The sequence below is a fragment of the Falco rusticolus genome, chromosome 17 (assembly GCF_015220075.1).
Source record: "Falco rusticolus isolate bFalRus1 chromosome 17, bFalRus1.pri, whole genome shotgun sequence".
Taxonomy (NCBI): Eukaryota; Metazoa; Chordata; class Aves; order Falconiformes; family Falconidae; genus Falco; species Falco rusticolus.
In genome coordinates, this window is record NC_051203.1 from 2,050,927 (window position 1) to 2,067,353 (window position 16,427).

The 16,427-nt window shown below is 43.6% G+C and overlaps 1 protein-coding gene across 2 annotated transcripts; it reads right to left on the reverse strand.

The window, feature by feature from the left end:
* STK38 (serine/threonine kinase 38) lies at positions 1-16,090 on the reverse strand. Of its 2 annotated transcripts, XM_037410690.1 has the most exons (14): positions 15,896-16,089; positions 14,013-14,145; positions 11,739-11,790; positions 11,446-11,568; positions 10,801-10,884; positions 8,827-8,950; positions 7,774-7,928; positions 6,568-6,670; positions 5,586-5,647; positions 4,927-5,044; positions 4,607-4,730; positions 3,792-3,887; positions 3,445-3,539; positions 1-2,813 (listed from the first exon to the last, which is right to left on the reverse strand). In XM_037410690.1, exons 2-14 carry the CDS (start codon positions 14,141-14,143, stop codon positions 2,683-2,685), a joined length of 1,398 nt encoding a protein of 465 aa, XP_037266587.1. In that variant the 5' UTR covers positions 14,144-14,145; positions 15,896-16,089; the 3' UTR covers positions 1-2,682. The 2 variants fall into 2 exon arrangements, with proteins under 2 accessions (XP_037266587.1, XP_037266588.1); XM_037410691.1 differs by lacking the exon at positions 3,445-3,539 and having other exon boundaries at positions 15,896-16,090.
* Positions 16,091-16,427: the final 337 nt, after the last annotated feature.

Below are 16,427 nucleotides of genomic sequence, written 5' to 3' on the forward strand. Positions count from 1 at the left end.
TTTTTCCCCCTAGTGTTGGTGAATAGCTGTACTAGGAAGCAGGCTTACAATGCAACTCTGATCCAAAACCTACCCCTGGAAAAGGGGTGTCCGAGAGGACTATGTTCAAAGCCATCCAACTTCTACCGAAAGATGACAGGAGCGAGGTACCCAACTGTTCCTTGTGCCTTTGAAAAACTTCACCTTTAACTCAAAAAGTGAACAAGCTGAGGTTTCAGAAGACTTTAACACACACACACTAAAAATGCACAATACATACTACTGTATAGTTGGGGGGTTTTCACAGCAAGTGATCACAACTTACAATTGTTTAGCTTCTTCATCTTTGGTATTTATAAATAAAAATGCCAGTCCCTTTTAGTTAAAAGGGTAATAATGCAGCTTCTATCTCAAAATCATTTATTCCTAATCCACAGCAGCTTTAAAGGATTTTGATTTTTAAATTTTTATTTTTAAGGCAGTAATTAAGCTGTCAGGAATTTAAAAAAAAAAAATGTTTTGATATTAGTACCTCTTAGTTTTCCAATGGTTTAAGGCACCATTTTCAAACGACTAGAAGAAACTGCAGGATAAGGAGATGGAGCAATATGAGAAGTTGGTATCAGCCCTTCATAAAAAGTAAAAAGGAAGCAGAAGGTGCTATTAATGACTAGTTGATAAAAAGCCTGATCCTATAAATCATTACTTCAATTAGCCCTTAGTTCTCCGAGTAAGCCCTACTAACTACAGTAGGTAGTACTGGTACTTCTAGTTAAGGCTGTTTTTGCATTTCTGCTTTGTAGGATCCAACTAGTATCTAAACTGCTTATGGCAATTCATTAAACTCCTAGGACACGTAAAAAGCACAAGGGGTGGTAAGGGAGAGGATGCTAACAAGTTATCACCCAGTTTTAGCTATATATGGTACTTTCAGTTGCCCAATCAGTCCTTCATGATGGCACTCGGTTCAAAAGAAATCTAGGTAAAAATTCCCTAAAAGCACCTATTAAAAAAAATATATCACTACAAACCCATTTTCTTTCTTTTCCTAATCTAGAAAGTTAGGACTAAATATAACTGAAAGCCTTCCTTTTATTTTGATACACTGCCCTAGCTTTGTTTCTAAAAAAGCTTTTGTTGTTGTTAGTGTTCAGCACCAATAAAAGTTTGCAAGAATCCAAGACAATGCGAATTGATACGTGCTTTTAGAAACCTCATTCCATTTCTATTTTTTTAAGAATCTAATTGCAAATTAAAGACTGGAACCAGGCAGGCCCAGAGGTTAATGGCATCTGCCCCGGAAGTACAGAGTTAACGACAACACTGGTGCAGAGCAGAGCTCACGATGATACAGACGAATCTGGGAAAGCTCAACTGAGGCAGAATCCTCCCTCCCAAAATGCAGTCGTGTTCCGAGAGATGCCTAGGCAAGGAAAGGCACTTCGGGGCGCTCCTGGGGAGCGACCTGATCACAACTGAACGGACTTCGATAAGTTACACTAGGCAATAATCAAAAGAGTGGACACGGTGGGTTCCACTGCCCCAAAAGTGACCCCACGAGGCACCGTCTCTTTGGAAGACTACAGGGACAGCTGGTTCAGCCACGACAGCAAGAGGAGCTCCGTAAGGAAAAGCCAGAGAGGCCCCCGATACCAAGACTCATGGAAGAAGCTGCTGCTGTTCTGCTCAAAACAAAGAGCAAAAAGGCCACAGAAGCTGGTTTCATCTCTAAACCGATGAAGATGCAGCAGACTTGTCAGTGGCCAAACGATGGCAGCAGCAGGACCGGGAAGCCTCATGGCTGACCCAGCTGTACCCAAGATGCCCACCAAAGATCGGATTAAATGAATTTCCCTCCCTCTCTGCTCTAATTCCAGACCCACTTGTGTTACCGGCTGTGCTTTTTATTATCCGCATTGCTCATAGATCCATCCTTTCATACAACAACTGAAAACTGTTGGCGCTTGGTAGAGGAAGTGGCCGATTTCTCCTGTCACTGTCTAGAAGTTGCGCAGTTTTTTAATTTAGAAAAAAATATTCAATGGCTTGAGGGTCACTGTCTTAGTACCAAAAGTAAAGTGCACCACGGCTGGAGGCCACTGAGACAGAGCTGAGAAATGCTATTAAAGAGGCTTCCAAGTAACATTATAAAAAACAGCACTACAAACTAAAGTTAAGGCAATACAAGTTGTGTCCTACTAGGTAAGTTTACTGGAGAGTTGTCTACCTCAAACTTTAATTATTGCTTTGTTTCCTCTGTACTGAAGTCCATAGCCACTGGGAAAACAGCGCTGGCAGAATTGGCAGATTGAGTTTGTCACTTAATGCAGGACTGGCAAAACAGTCCCCATAAGCATCGCGTGCTTTGTTAATGTCAAAGTGAAGGCTTGCTCTCATCTCCCGATGGACTGTACGGTCTGGCAAAGAATTTCAAAAGATAATAAACTCTTGCTCCTGAAGCAGCAAAATGTGCTTGCAGCAGAGATGATGCAAACATTTTGTGGAATTTTTCAATGGTGCAGAAAAAAAAAAAAATCCTTAGTAGCAACCAGGGTGCATAACAAAACAGGGTCCTGAAGTCTTCTTCAAGAGTTAATAGCCCTCAAGTTTTCTTTAAAAAAAGAAAAAGTTCTTGTACGGATATAAACCCAAAGTCCGGGAACAGAATTTCATGGCTCAGAAGTCGTCCCAGGTGAAGATTTGTTACTTTCCTGCTTTCATATAGGATGGTATTGCTCCTCGGGCTGTCAGACCTTCAAAACGCTTGTAGGTGTAATTGATAAAAACCCAGTCTTTGTTCTTGTAGTCAGTCTCTGGATGGTTGCTTGTTGCCCCTGGTAAGACATAGAAAAAGTAAAATTATCCTTTGAAGGCTGCAAAGTTTATTTTCATACAAAACACTGGCTGTGCAGTAGGGGAGAATGCTTCTAAAGAAAGAAGTATCGTTAAGTCTAGGCAGATTCATTCTTCAGCCCCCATCAAGAACTGCTGTAACATGTTTTTTTTAAACACATGGAGCAAATGTGTGACTGTGCTTTGACAGGTAAATACAAGGATCCTTTTGAGATTTACACAGAAACCTATCATCCCCTTCTGTCCTACTCTCTCCCTACTCCCTGTACTAGGGGTTAGACATGCTAGCAAGAATTAGCCGGTACTAAGGGGGTACTCGCGATGCTGGGCTCACAAGTCCTGCTGAGATTTGAACTTGCTGGGACCTCTGCTGCCTCTTAGAGATGCCCTTTCACAGACAGCTCCCACATCACTTGCAAGTCTGCATTCTGCCTCCTGAAACCCAAATTACAGTTTGCACACCCCTGCACCACAAGACTACCAAGCTAACGATTTGATCATGACACAAAACCCCTAGCATCTAGTAAGATCATTTCTTTGATTAAAAGGAAAGTTATATTATTCCACTAGAGAAGGAGGAGGATTGTTTACATGCAGAATCAAAGCATTCACCTGTTGGTTTAAGGATATCAGATTCTGGAAATTCATCAAAGTTTGAGGTATCGTCAATGCTTTTAATTTCTATGGAAATTGCAGCAGGTCTCTCTCTGCCAAGAAGAGCAGATTCAGCGTTAAGATTTCAAAAGCAGGAAAAATCAGGATTCAGCCAGTTTCCATTTTGTAACAGAATCAAAGACCGTAGGTACCTAAACCTTAGCAAGCTTCAGATAAGGAACAAAACCGTCTTAGCGACACCTGGATATGATAAATGCCAGTCAAGCTGCTGCCTTTTGTTGAACAGGACTAGCTTTAAACAGTCCATAGAAAAGAGCAGCTTGCTTTTCTGCAAAGAATCTTACCTGATATGCTCCCAATCAACCCCTTCAAAGAATGGGTTACTCTTTATTTCCTCCACACCAGATGCACCAACTCTGTGCTCCCATTCACAGCAAAATCTGGGATGGAAGGAAGAATGAAAATGAAGAATGAAAATGAAAGCATTCCATCCAGAAATGGAACGGCTTTCTGAACTGATACTACTAGGGTTTCTTAACATATAAATGGAGAAGATTAAGAACTCCCACTGCAGAAGCAACACAGAGTTATGTTTAGGAATGCCGTGTCAAATGCTACAATTAAGATGTGGTACTCTTTCACAACAGGATAATGTGCCCTTTCTATTTCAGGACCAGTGTAGAGCAGGAGGCCATATAAAGCCTAAAAAGCTAGACATTTATATTTCTGTCCTGAGAATAGATAAGAGTTGAAAATACAAATGAAAGAGCAAGAGTCAGCATGCGCTGGGATACATCTGTATGCTCCAGCACATACAATGTCAAAAGCATGGCTACTGTAAGAAGCTAGCTCTGACAAAAAGATTTAAGTTGCTTCCACAAGAAGCTCACAGACAAAATAAGGAGAAACATTTGTATTTTGCCAGACCGGCAGCACTTCCATGGGAGCTCCTTTTTAGCATAGTTCCGTCAGGGAACCACTAAATGAACTCTGAGAGACAAATGTATTTGACAAGGGAGTTCAGTATTTGATGCATGTGTGCAACAGTATGTGCCATCAGGGGTATTTGTCATGTGAAGCAAGCCACGAGAGGCATATATTACAGTTCACAAGACAAGAAAATTAGTACTATTAATTGGCAAACCGTGTGGCTTGGCACCTTAAAATAAGATCCTTTGCTTTATCAGATATTGGAACTTCTGGAGGAAAAGTCAGAGTCTCTTTCCAATTCATTACTTTCTTATATGTTTCTTGAGGAGTCTCAGAACAGAATGGTGGATAACCTGAAAAGAAAGAAAAATACAATCTTAAAGTCAAAACAGTTGCTGTAGTTACTGAAGTCTACAAAGCAGCTGTCAGAACACACCTCACAAAACCAAAGGAGTGAATGCTTTGAGAACCTGATCCCAAGCACATAAATACAGCTGATGTCCTACACCACGATTCCTGCATAAAACCTGTGCGCTGCCCGTTTCTTACCGATCAACATCTCGTACATGATGACCCCAAGTGACCACCAGTCACAAAGCTTGTTGTATCCAGTCTGCATGAAAACTTCAGGAGCAATGTAATCTGGAGTTCCCACAGTAGAAAAAGCCTGGAACAAATACCATCAGTTACGCATCTTTAGAGAAAACTGCCTGATATGGAAGTGGGAACTTACACAACGGTTATTTTGAGAAAGACACTAGATTGCCTCAAAGATCCTTTAGCAAAGCTGTTTAAAACCTTTATTTCAAGGCACATGGAGACAAAATCAAGACGTTCACGTGAAGGAATCTTAAAATACCGTCAGGGAAGTGGGGAAAGGTATCACTGTCTGTATACACCTTGGGATGGTCTTTAGCCCTTTGTTATATAGAAAGTGGCAAGAACTGTTAGTTTTAGCTCGGGAGACATCAGATATCAATGTAAATAATTACAGCAGTGCCATCTCAGTTACAGGTCACCAGCTGTTCAGCAGATGGATGAAGGACAAACTAGAATCATTCCTCTTTCTCAAAGAAAAAGCACAAATATTTTTATTTCGGTAGTGTTCAGAACTCTGAAATGGATGACTGCCCTTCATGTAAATACGTGTGCCATTTGAATGCAGCAGCTCAGCAGAGAACGTTTCCAAGCAGGTGAAACGTACTTACCAACTGCCGTCTGTTTCTCTTCCAGGTCTCTGCTTTCCTTTTGGAATTCATGTTCTGGAAAGCTAAAGGAGATTGAAATATATGTGACTGACTACCAGTCTCACCCAGTATACATTTTTAACTCCAAAACATCATACTAAAGATCTCCCTTACGACATCAAAAAAAGATAGCCAGGCCGGGGCAGACAGCCCATTTTGTATTCAGCTGTCCCAGTAAGAGCTCACAGTCCCCAGGTGCTCATCACTGGCCCCTACAGCCAAAATTTACCACCATAGTGAAGCTGGAGCTATTTGTGGAAGCCCACTTTAATTCCCCCCGCTGAAGGCAAGCCACATCAGCAGAGATGAACTAGTTAACCTGCCTCAGCTTACCTGGCACCATCTAAGGGGCACCTGCAGTGGCAGATCCAAGTGGTCAGCAGCCTCTAGCAGGCAGTGGCAGCTGACAGTTAAGAGGCAAAGCAGGGACGTAACCTCTTCCACCGGTACAGATGGTTGCAAAGAGCACATCTGTCAATACCCTAAACCTACCAGCAACTTCCAAACCTAACACTGATAAAATTTTATCAAGCCTTTCATTAGCAATCCATGCTTTCAGCGGCTTTTTTAACTCCCCCTGAGAAAATTACTGAATATTCAAAGAGACTGTGTGCTCACCTGGTAATTTAAATAACACTTGAGATAGAGCTAGCACCTACCAAATCACACTGAGTTTTCATTCAAGGTTTAATACACATGCAAAGAAGGGCTACATCCGAATCTATTTCAAAGATAAACTTCTGGAAACGAGGATTGTGTTTGTACGTTAAAGTAACTGAAATTATTTTTATAAAGATGTTTTACAGAAAATCAAAGTTACACCTCAGGATGCAGTGTTGATTATTAGACCCTCCACTGCTGACTTCTAGCTTCACATTGAAATGAGTTATGTCAGGCACCAACACCAAGTACACAGATACCCTTCTGAAGCCAAATAACTTACTGAAGTCACTAGGAAGACTGTGGTTCAAGTTCCTATAAAATTCTGTTCTGTGGGCTTTCTTTAGTCCGGTACATAGACCAAAATCTGAGAGTTTCACATGACCCTAGAGAAGAAAAAAAAATATATTAAAAAATACAAACCCATACGAGACATTATTGTAGCAGATAAACTTTGCTACTTCTTCCCCTCCCTTTATTTTGTATAATCAATAGACGCACTCTTTTTGCATTCCTTGTTTTAGCCTAACACTGGATGCGTACATAAAGCCATTGATACGTTCATCACTACTATAGAGAAAGCCCAGTAGCTGTTTACTTCAAGAAATCTCTGCTCCTCTAAGCTCCTGACCACTTCAGAGTGAAAGCAAATGTCTCCAGAGGCACCTGTAATCCCTGGATTTTGTGTTGACCCCAACAGGCAAACACCTTAAATTCAGTAATTGGACCGGTGTTAGTGCACAACATGCAACCGCACCAACTAAGTGCAATTTTTAAATGTGTATCTAAAAATCTACATCCTTTTCAGAGCTCTAAATTTGTCTGTGTCTAGATGGAGACACACAGAATTCCAGCAGTAATTCCAACAATGCATTAACTGGCAAAGTAATTTCCTGGTAAAGTAATTTCCTGGTGGCAAACTTTCTCCCAGCAAGCTAAATTTTAAGCAAACTTGTAGTGAGCAGTAGGAAGATACTGACACAATCGTGCTTTCTGCACATTACCTGCAATAACCACCTAGAAACAATCGGGTAACCCGGCCAAGCCTTCAGAAATCAGAAATAGATTCTGATTCTGAGGGAGATCATATCTCTGTCTTCAGTCTCGCTAGAGGAACAACTACATCCTTTACATCTGATATCATCATCTACCCAGCAGCTGGCAAGTGTGACATACAAGATGTGAGAGCAAAAGGAAACATCTTTTGACTAAGAGGGGAGAACTGAAACTGCGTGTTTTAAATTGCAGCTGAAATAACCAAAAAGTGACAGAAGAGAGCTCGTAAGTGAGGTACGGACACAGCTGGAGGTCCTTCTTGGCTTTTGTTTCCCCAGCGATGTGGCAGATCTACCCTCAAAAGCCAGAAGGAACAGGGCTCCGAAAGAAGCACCGCCACCCACTGCCTTTCACAGCTGTCAACACTAGTTCAGGTCGATAATTAAACTTGCAAGACCTATTTACTACTCCCCAGCCAGTGGTCAGTACACACCTTGCTATCCAGGAGAAGGTTGTCGGGTTTTATGTCCCGATGGATAAAGCCCAGCTGATGAATAGAATCAATGGCTAGCACAGTCTCAGCTATATAGAACTGTGTCTCTTCTTCTGTTAGAGTGTCTTTTTTCATCAACAGGGTCATCATATCACCTAGAAGCCCATCCCCCGCAAATAGCAAAGGTAAATAAATACAAGCAAACACACAAACTCCACTCTTGTTAATTTTTGAAGGCTTTTACAGAGAAAAGAGCCAAGCTAGTTAAGACTTCCTGAGGTTTTAAATATTTCATATAAAATACTACAGTTCCCCAGCACCTCTGTGACAAACTTTCATATTTTCCCTTGTGTCACTGTATGGGGAAAGGTTTGTACTGTCATTGCATTAAACTCACTGAGAGAGCTAAATAGCATAAAGATGAACTGGCAGTATAGAAGCATCCCTTAAAGGAGACTGCCGCGGACTGCCACTCTTCACATCTGAATCACAGATTAAAATAGACACTTTACAAAGAACAGATTGCATTTGTGCAGTGTCATCTCAGAAAGCATTCTTGTGGTTTCCTTCATCACATACATTACAGGCTTTCAGGATAACTTTGAGTTACAGCAGCATTATCATGCAAGAACAAACATCATCCTTTAAAAAAAAAAAAAAAAAAAGACCTTAAAAGCTGCTCCCGCTGCAAGCCAGCTAAAAGCAAAAGGTTACAAAAAATGCAAACCTGGTTACGTTATGGTTCTATAGATAGCCAGTGCGTGGTAAAGATAAGAACTAGCCCAGTACTGAGGCCAAGTTTCAAACATCTGCAGCTGGCAGACCCAGGCAGATAACCTCCAGCCTGACCCGAAGACCTCAGCACCCCGACTGTAAAAAGCTTTACAAAAAGCAAAAAGCTTTACAAGGACTTGTTTCCTCACAAAGTAACGGACAGCACAAGCACCGCTGGATGGTAACCACAGAACACTCTAGGCCCAGGCTACAGTTGTAATTAAGAAATTAGAAATCCACAAGCAAAAGGAAAGCAGCCTTTTGATTTCGGGTAGTTACCTCCAGGCAGGAACTCCATGATAAGGTAGAGGTTTAGCTTGTCCTGAAAACTATAGAACATTTTCACAACCCACAAACTGTCTGCCTCCACTAGAATGTCCCGCTCCGCACGAATATGGCCAACCTGGAGATACACATATGCAGCTGATTAATTACAAGGCTGTGTTTTATTAGATGCATTTATTTCACAGATAGTTCAAGTATTACATTGAAAAGCATCAAATACTGAAAAGACAGCAGTCAAACTTCTGCACAAGGGCAGAAACACTACCAAAACTTCAGGAAGTTACACCCCTCGATATTTTCGGGTAATAAAATAGCATCACATGTTCAAATACAAATCCAAAAGCCATCCTTCTGACAGTAAAAAGGTGAGAAACTTTCATTAAGCTGCTATTATTTTTCCAAAATGTTTCTTTTTTTGTCTGTTTTCCTATGTGATAAAGCCCATTGAACAGCAAATCCATTTTACTCCTCAGCGTGAAGATCTGAAAGACCCTTTTACGTTCAAGCGTCTTCACTGGAAATTTTATGGGGACTTTTGCCTTTGGACATTTACACTTGAATAACATTTATACTTATTGTGTGACTTTTGCTGCCATAAAGTAAGGCATGTAGGGGGACGAGAGAGCACTAACCTCACTCCTTTCAGCAAAAACTCAAGCTACAGAAATGTAAATCACCCTCCTCAACAACAAGATTCCGTACAAGAGAGATAACCCATATTTACATTTTTAATCTTTCATTTCTTACGGCATTTTGGTCCCCTTCAAACCAGAACTGTACAAGTGATAACGGAACACTATGAAAACACTTATCTTAAAACCACTTGGATAACAGACCACTCCAAAACACAATTTATTACTGTGGGAAGATTCAGGAGGAGAAACACATGGTTGATTATAAAAACAGGTTAATCCTATATACAAAAGCAGCTCCATTTTTTACAAAAGTATCTAACAAATCTCTATAAACCTAGCTCTTCTTTAAAAAGTTAGCACATGCTTCAGATACGGCTTCAGCCTATTCCCACAGATTTAGACCAAAGCACTGATATAGCAGTGCTGCATGAAGCTTGTGTGTGAACACACTGCTGTTTGTTTTTTTTAAACAAGTATTTTCAGAAATGGAAACCGGTTCCTGTTTTTTTTGAACACACACAGTGCTTCCTAGATTGACCCCAGTGCTGACCAAAAAGCGATGGTCTCAGACCATTATAGTCCCAGAAATACTAGCAGAGGAAAGCCTTAAAAATGTTAAACTTTATGTCTCTGAGTCAGAATTCCACGTCCATATCACTTTGATATTTATATCTGATTCTGTAAATCAGAAATGCAGTAGAACACCGATCTTTATCTATACGGGATCATTTGTGTATCCCTATGTGTAACATCATCATAAAGCAAGGAGGCACGTACGTTAGATACGTAGAACCATCCCTTCTCTTTCAGTGGAGAAAGACACCTGGTCCTTCGAAAAACACTCTGCTTCCCCACGTTTTCAAGCAGAAAGAGTTCAGCGCTACCTTGCTTCAGACCAGAGAGCCTCTTAGCAAAGTGTTACGATCGCAATTTCCATCGCAACTAAGTGAGGCGTTAGAGGTCGTCTGAAACACCGTCCTGAGCGTTCTGTGACATGCAATATAGCCTGCAACTGCTGCTGTAACACTATTAGGTGAAAACTACATAACCTTCAAACTTCTGCACTGTTACAAGGAACGTTTCAAAGAAAAAAAAAAAAAAAAAAAAACACACTGAAAAGAGCCTGCAAGAAGACAGGTCCTTGTGCATTCATATGAGATTTTTCTGACTTACTTCCTCCATAAGAAATGGGAAAAACAAAACAACCCCACAATTTTTTAGGTAGTAAACCTAAACCACAGATGCGTGTTACTCCTCTCCACACATCACAGTGACCTCCCCAAAGTCATCGAAAACACGGACGGTAGCATTGCTACTCAGGGTGGCTATTCACCTGCTCTTTTTCAAGCATATCAGCTTTGCGCAGTATTTTCATTGCGTAAACATGCCCCGTATCTTTCTTCTGGACAAGTCGCACCTAGGAAGTATGCAAAAACTTGAGTCAACTACACCATTATCACCACAGTTCCCTGACAAATTTGGGTGTCAAGTCTTTGGCTTCCAGTTCATGAAATCATACCAGATTATAAAGAGAAAAAGCATTCCATAGGGCACAGTCACGTCAAACAAGTTCTGTTAATTCTAAGAGATAAAATAATTTTAACAGGAGACGGCACGCTGAGCGATCATACACCTAAAGCAGTTGGGCCAAACCCACTTTCTCTGAAGAAGAGGCCACCAGAAGAGACTGCTGGGGGTGGCCCTCCTGCTCCCCGTCTGTAAGGCCAGCCCCAGGAGGTCACACAAAGTACGCTGCCAAACATCAAGTCCTTTTCAACAGCATTCATGTTCCTTTAAAACACATAATGTTTTTAAACCAGCATTTATTAGGCATAAAGGCAGATGCGTGGGACTTGTTAAGCTAAAAAACAATCTGCAGTTATTACAACATTTATTTTTCACTTGTATAAACTAGGCAAGTCTTTAACAAATACCAGTGCTGTTTAAAAACACATTTAGTCATCATTTCAGGGCTTACCTCTCCAAATGCTCCTCTGCCTATTACTTTTAAAGACTCAAAGTCTTCCAAACCAAGCCTTGTTCTCTTTAGGCGAAGAAACTCTGTTTCCTTTTGTGCATGTGCTGACCTCCTGATTCTTTTCTAGTTTAGGGGGACAAAAAAACACCCCACAGTGAGAATTCTGCAGGTGAGCTCCATGGAGAACACAGCAATTCCATTTATTTATGGAATTTATAAATTCCATAAATCTCTATTTATAAAGAAAAATCACTTTTATTTAACCATTAAGATAATCTTCCCATGTTCATTACCTCTTCGTCTTTTAAGCCTTCTTCTTCCATCATTTGTTCTAGCTTCTTTTGTCTATAGCAGAGACAAAATAGAAAAATAAAGGCTGAATCACTGATTTGTTTCTTAGTCACACCCTGGTCTATGCTTGCTGTGAAAGGAGGATGTAATGCCAGCAAGTGAAAGTGTAAATGATATAGAAGAGAGACTCAGATATGAGATGAATTCTGAAGACTCTGATATTACAGCTTTACCCTTCTAGCCTTTTCCTCTCTAATTTTGACGATCTAAATCTGCCTCGAGTTTCGCATCCGATTCAAGTGCATGTTTTTGTTGTATATTGAAGGGATCTGGGTTCAATTCTTGTCTCTCTCTTTGACAGCTGGGCAAGTCGCTTAAGGCCAGAGACAGAATAAATATTTAAACATCAAAGTCTCACTTATTCCAGGGAGAATTAGCTGTTTAAACACATCTGTGGATCTGCACTGTAATTTCTCTGCATCTCAAACTCATCATACACAAAATGAGACCAAGTTACTTTCTATTTCCTAATACCTGAGATACTCAAAATATTTGGGAAGGGGAAGTATGTCTGTACACATTCTGCCCCTTAAAGAATCAGAAATATTTACAGCCTTAGTACAAAATTATCATTTGGGCGAAAATAAAAAGAGGAAGCAAGACTTCAGAGGGAGGAATGGCCTCAGGGGACTTTTGTAATTACCCCCTGGGGACCTTTTCCCCAACACTGATCATATTAATAGCTGGCTGAACTGGGATTGGTGGTTTGGGGTTTTTTTTTCCCTCTCCATGTGTGTTTTTACTGGTATAACATTAGAAATGTACTAAAAAATTCCTTCTCTTTATGCAAGTCATTCTTTGCAAGATCCTGTTCCGGCCTCCTGTGCTACTACGCAGCTGCTGCGACACGATAATATTCTGAGTTATTGCTTCCACAGTCGGGCACATTTAAATCACTTTGCCCTTATTTAAGTACCCAGTGAGCCCTGTCTGGTCATCTCATTTCACACTCAAAACAGTGACTCCAGCAGCAAAAGACAGCTGCTGCAATACACAGAATTAAATAGCTCAGCAAGACCAAGCGGTGCTGAAATTCCCCCAAATATCCTTAACAGGTCCTATAATTGCACAGCCACAGACACATCTAGTGTTAAAAAAAAATAAAGTCTAGTACATTTGTTCAGACAAAGTCTCGATCCTAAACCAAAAACCCTGCCATTGAGGTTTTGGGAGTAGACAATGGCACTCGTAATAAAAAGCAAGAGCCATGTGAAGAGAAAGAAAGGAATTAAATCAGTGATATTATCTGTTTGGATTAGACCTTAATCTCTCCTTACTAATTTGAAGCTTTGAAGAAAATATGTAAGCAAGTTAGTATTTATTTCTAAATTGCTCCCTCAGTCCTGCAGTTATTGTCGTTAGCAGGCATTCCTCTTGGATCTAGTTAGGGTTTTGGCAGAATGAACACTGAAGCTTCTTCAAAATTCTGATTATAGGCTACATTGCAAGTTGGGAGAACGTCAGAAGTGCCGGTGCTACAGCTTGAGGGTATTCAGCAAATTGGAGGGTTCCAGCCAAAGGAAAGTAAAAGTCACGCTTAGCAGTTACACCGCTGTTATACTTTGACCAACGTAAAGGGATGCCATAGGTGCAGCTAACTCACAGATCAGGAGTTAGCATTAAGTGACAGTCCTCACAGCCATCCCTCATTGTCTCTGGAAAGATTCCCTTCCTTCAGCAGCCGACGTGACCACACATTACAACCCACACTGGAAACGATGCTCTACAACGAGTTTTACATACTACAACCAGGGACGTAAAATGGGAAGAGGCAACAGAACACAGGCAAGAGAAATGTTTGTAAACGTTGGCTTTCTACTTCCAAATTGTACTTGAACGGCCCCAAGCACATCCCAAAGTTAGTTTCTACTCCATTGTAATCAATGTATATAGAATCAAATCGAATCATCAAATTATATGTGGAGTTTTTTAAACGCGGTAACAGTGGTATCACCATTGCACCTGCAAGCATGTTTCTATTCCTTTCAGAAGAAATTCTGAAAAGCTCCAGTCTAAGCTACTGGGGAACTCAGAAACCCAGCGGTTGCCTCTGGAAGCTTCTCGTGCCAAGCCCCATCCAGGTGCCCACCTTGGGAGCTTAGGTACGTGCTCAGCACAAATCTTCTATTTTTGCCTCGGCTCCAAAAAACTAAATGCAGTTAATATGTATTTTTGGCTCTTACCCAGGTTGGAAAGAAACCAAGAAAGATTTTTACCTCATCTCTCGTTCTTCATGCTGCGCAATGAGATTGCTGTAGAAGTTTTCCAACGTCACCTTCGTCATCGTAACTCGCTCCTTGGTGTGATTACTCATAGACGAGCACGGTGTCGGGCCTGTCATTGCCATGGCTGTTAGGAAAGAAAAAGGGAGGAAACTTTTAACATTATAAATGACAAATAACCTTCAAACAAGAGCTGCAACCAGCAAAGTGATGCTGAACGACAGAGTTAAGATTTTAACAACAAACGCTGACAGCCCAGTCGTCTGAACTAAGACTAAGTAGGGAAAAGTCTTACAAAATAAAAGGTACAAGTCGAACTTCCTGTTTTGAACATTTTTGATCTGAAAATAAGAGGGAAGGAAACTTAAGAAACATGATGCCTCAAAAACCACAATTTCAGGCAGTACTGTGAATGTTTATTTCTGCCGATATATTCTATCTTTAATAAATGGTAGTATTTTCTTAGTTTTAACCGCTGAAACATCTATTCAGAAATTCTTCCTGTGACCCTTGCAGAAATAACGCCATCAGTTGCCTGCAGTCTCTTCTGCTCTGAAATTTATCAAAACCCCAAAAGTCATCGCAATAACAGAGCAAGCGAGGGAGGAAAAAGCAAAACAAAAAAGGCATTCAGTTGCTTTTAAGCTCTCTTGGTTTTCCTAGAGGTTTTCACACAGAAATCTGGCAAAATCCAGAAGACCACCGCCTTTGAACAAGTTGTAATTTAAAAAAAAGAAAAAACACACCCTAGTGTAAGTATTTATTTAAGAGAATCCAGTAGGTCAGCATCATAGCATGCCACTTGCAACCGGTAGCATGGAAGTTTCACGGCACGTTGGAGAACCAGCTGTACTTTCTCAAACGCACCAAAATGCAAAGATTTCAAGTGGAAAGCCACCTTAGCCCAGTTCTGCCGCTCATAACTGAACTCGCAGTAAGGTAACCCAAGTTTCGCAACTATTACTAGAAATTGCAGACAAATCTAGGTTACGCACACTTCCCGTTTTTACCGTGCCTGGGCAGTGGCAGTGTTTTAAGAGTGACTTTTTGCTGTTGGCTTTTTGGGGATCTTTACACGGCCTCCTTACGTGCCGTTGCAAATCACGGGCACCAACTATTTTGTCTGCTGTGTTCCCAGGTTGGCTCCCAGAAAAGATACCAGCGTGGGGGCCGGCAGAGCCCCCCACCGTGTGCTGCGTGAGATGGAGCTACGGCTGCGCGGAGGAACGGCACCGAGGGACCGCGGGCCAGGGGCAGGTCACCTTCCCTGCACCCCGAGGTGGAGGAGATGGACCGCTGCATCCCACTGCATCCCCGGTGGGAAGCCCAAGCCCCCAGGTTCACACCCTGGAGAGCAGAACGTGAAGGTTTTGTGACAAAAACAGGTTAGAAAGGGGGAAAAAATGGGATGGAAAGGGAAAGTAGAGGGCTGGAGGGCAGCAGAGCCAAACCACCTGTTGGTGCTCGGGTCCCGGCTGCACCGGGGCCACCCGACGCCCACCCAATGCCCACCACGGGGCAGGGGGCTCCAGCCCCCCGGCCCGGCGGCTCTTCGTGCGGCCCGGCAGCATCACCGGCAGCGGACAAAAGGGGCCCGAGCCCCCCGGCCGAGGGGGAGGAGAGGGTCCTCGCCGTCCCCCTGCCCGCAGCGCGGCCACCCCCGGGGGAAGCGGGGACCTCGCCGCTGGAACGCCCCTGGCCCGCAGCGCCCCCACTCCCCGCCCCACCGGCCCGGGGGTCTTCCGAGGGGGGGGGGGATGCGGTCCCCTGCTCCCCCAGCCCAGCCCGGGAGCGGCGCAGGGCCTCGGGGGAGGGGGACGGGATGCCGAGCACCGGGCGTGGGGGATGCCCGTTGCACCGGCGCGGGAGCGGCTTACCGGAGCCCCTCGGGAGGAGGGCGGCGAGGAGCTGAGGGCGACGGCGGGGTCTCGGCGCCGCCAAGGCAGGCAGAGCGGCTGCGGGGGGGCGGATGGGCGGGGGGACGGGACCGGGGCGACCGCAGCCGCTACCACCGCCCCCCGCACCGACAGGGACCCGGCCGGGACGAGGCGCCCAGCCCCGCGCACGCAGCGCGCATGCGCCACCCTCCCGCCCCGCCCCCACCCGCGCATGCGCATGGGCGCGCCGGCCCCGGCGGGGGGGAGCGGAGCGGGGGGCACGCGGCGCCTGCGCGGTGGGGCCGGGGTCCCGGGGTGGGCGCCCACGCGCACGTGCGGAGTGCGGTCCCCCCTTTGTCACTCCCGGGCTGCGGGAGCCAGCACCGAGCTGCAAGGTGCCAGCCGCCCGCCGCGGGCCTGGGGAGCCACATCCTGCACCCCGCAACGGCGCTGCGCAGCGCCCAGGCCCCCCGCCCCTCCCCCCCATAACGCGGTGGTGGCTACGGGAGCGAGGTGTCCCCGGGGATGGGTG